Raw genomic sequence first — 2,490 nt, 5'->3', positions numbered from 1 at the left:
TGGGCTGGAGGAGCTTAGGGATCCTCTCCGCAATGTCCCGGATATGGGCCACTGGGAAGCAGCAGACTTCCTGGGGTAAGGGGTCGGGGCAGCAGATTACTCCCTCTGTCCCCCTCAGGATGGAGTCTCCCACAACAAACACTTTACACTTTGTCTTGGGGAGAGGTTTGGTGACACCAAACAGCTTTACAAAAGCAGGTCATGGTGTTGCTCGGTTTTTGCCACCAAAAGAAAAATCACTTATAACAAAGTTTTGCGTCAGCCATCTCGAAATTGAAAACGGCTTTCAGGGGTTGTTTGCTTGGTGAGGCATTTCCATTGGTTTTATTTTAATGCAAGATGCAAGGATCTTTGTGGGTAAAATCTTGTGTTGGACCAGCTGGATCATTGGGAGGGATTAGAGACCAGGTGCCAAGTACCCCTCCTCGGGTCTCTGCAGAAGAAAAGCAGGTCCAGAATGAAACATTTTATTTGGTGTCAAATGAAGCATCTTATTCGAGCCATGATGGGGTTGGGTTTTGAACCTGCCTACACGTGGACCAGCTGTTCTCATGAGCTGGGCTGTTCTGCTGCTCCCTGTAGCTAATTGAAAGGGGTATGGGTGCGGGCAGGGGCAGAAGCCCAGGGAGCTGAGATCATATGCTCCTATTAGACCTTGACCTGGCAGCGTGGGAGGAGGCCTCTGGGGAGATGGGGAAAGCAGGGATCTGACCTGGACCACCTGATGCATTCAAGGTCCTCCAAGATTGGCATCAGTGTTTTGGCCTTTGAGGTGGCACGCATGGTGGTGGCATCAGTAAGTGTTTCAGCCTTTTACCAGATGATACGAGCACCCTGCTAGAGTTACTCTGGCTTGCAAACCTCAGTCAGGGTGACAGCAGGGGACTCGTTCAATCAACGTCCAGCAAGCTCGGAGATTGGCCTGTCTTTGAGCAGTGGGTGGGAGGCTCTGCTTGATCACCGATTGCCCTGTAGGCTCAGGATGGGGTGGGGAGCGATCTGTTTGCCCATCAGCGCAGGGAGATCCTTCTGATCGTTGGTCTGACCAGATCCCACTGTGGCCTCTTCTGGGGTCAAAGGGTCACATATGACGGTGTGGAGGTAAGAAGGGGTGAAAGGCCTGTACGATGTTGCAGCCCTTCTGCAAGAGCAGCCCAGGCTTTTGGGCTCTTGGCTGGACTGAGTGAAGTGCCGTGCTCTCCCATCCTGACCTTGCTGCTGATGCATTGTTTAACCAGCAGAAATTGCCTCTCGGGACCCCATTGCTATTCGGCTCGGCTTGGAGGTGTGCAACGTCAGCTATGGAAGGCAGTAGAGGACTGGATCACTTGGTTGCCTCAGGATGTGCTTGGCAGGTGGGTTTCCTCCCAATATTCCCTCACTGCAGCCTTCCCCTGCTGCTGCCACAGTCCTTGGCCAGCTTGCTCTGTTGCTCCAGCCATGTGAGCCCGCCTGCCTGAGACTCGCCCACTCCCCACGTGCACTTCAAGACAATGACTGCTTTAGCAAATGGACAGAAGGACAGATCCTGGGGCGCCTCTTCTCTACACAGACGCACTCCTGCTATTAGTAGGAACCCCGGCTGAGAGAGGATTTGAGTGCGTGTGTGGGGCTGCTGGTTGCCAGCGAGGGATGCTGACGCTGCAATGTCCCACCAGCTGTTCCACGTGTGCCTTTGCAGCCCTGTGATGGGGAGTGGAGATGCAATTATCCTTGTGCCTACCTGTCAGGTTTTTTATTTGAGTCTCTTACTTACCTGGCAAGGGAAATACCAAGACCACCAAGGTGGTTTTCCTACTGGCTGGGGAAAACCACGAATGTGGCACAGGGCAGCGCCCTGACTGAGGTAATGCATCGTTAGCCTCCCACTTTCACTTCCAGTGGGAAGATTTTGGGTATGCGCTGACTTCATGGAAATGGGAGACCCCTCCCTAGCTTGCTTTTGCGGCCATATGGCTGAAGGCAAGCAAAACTATGGGTCGTCTGCACCCCAAGCCTCTGGGCTTGGGCCTACATGTAGGATGCCCATCAAAGGATTTGGAAGCATCTGAAGCCCCAGGCGGGGTGGAGGATGCTTGTAGGTAGCACAGAGCCGGGCAATTATTTTAGGTGGAGAGCGACTTACTGAGTTTTGGCAAGCCATCGAGGGCCACATGACAGGCAGCCAGGAGCAGATAAATATTAATTTTCTTTTTTTAGGGGTCCCGCAGGTCAGCTAGAATGGCCTGGCAGGCTGCATCTGGCCCACGGACCGCATTTTGCCCACCCCTGTGGTAGCAGGACCACACATGGTTCTTGAATGAGTCATGGATTTGGAATTGATTTGGCTGATTTGACATGAAAAAATGTCCTTTAAAAATTTTTTAAAAAGTCTCTTACAATTGACATCCCTGACCTGAGAAGCTTTCCCATTAAAATCTCTTTGAAACTCTTGAGCTTCCACGACATGATTAGGTGTCCAGGAAATGGTGTCTTTTGTCAAACCGATTG

At 52.0% G+C, this 2,490-nt stretch overlaps 1 protein-coding gene across 1 annotated transcript in view; it reads left to right on the top strand.

The window, feature by feature from the left end:
- LOC109288080 overlaps positions 1-1,605 on the top strand; it is a 4,598-nt gene extending 2,993 nt beyond the window's left edge. Inside the window, exon 2 of the mRNA XM_019503438.1 lies at positions 1,242-1,605. Within this exon, the coding sequence (XP_019358983.1) occupies positions 1,242-1,315 (74 nt within the window). The 3' untranslated portion in view covers positions 1,316-1,605. The remainder of the gene's footprint in view (positions 1-1,241) is intronic.
- The last annotated feature ends 885 nt before the right edge of the window (positions 1,606-2,490 follow it).

Source organism: Gavialis gangeticus, unplaced genomic scaffold, assembly GCF_001723915.1.
Source record: "Gavialis gangeticus isolate Ggan-Ray unplaced genomic scaffold, GavGan_comp1, whole genome shotgun sequence".
Lineage (NCBI taxonomy): Eukaryota > Metazoa > Chordata > Crocodylia > Gavialidae > Gavialis > Gavialis gangeticus.
Note: the sequence above shows the minus strand (reverse complement) of the source record. Positions and strands in the feature narration are given on the sequence as shown.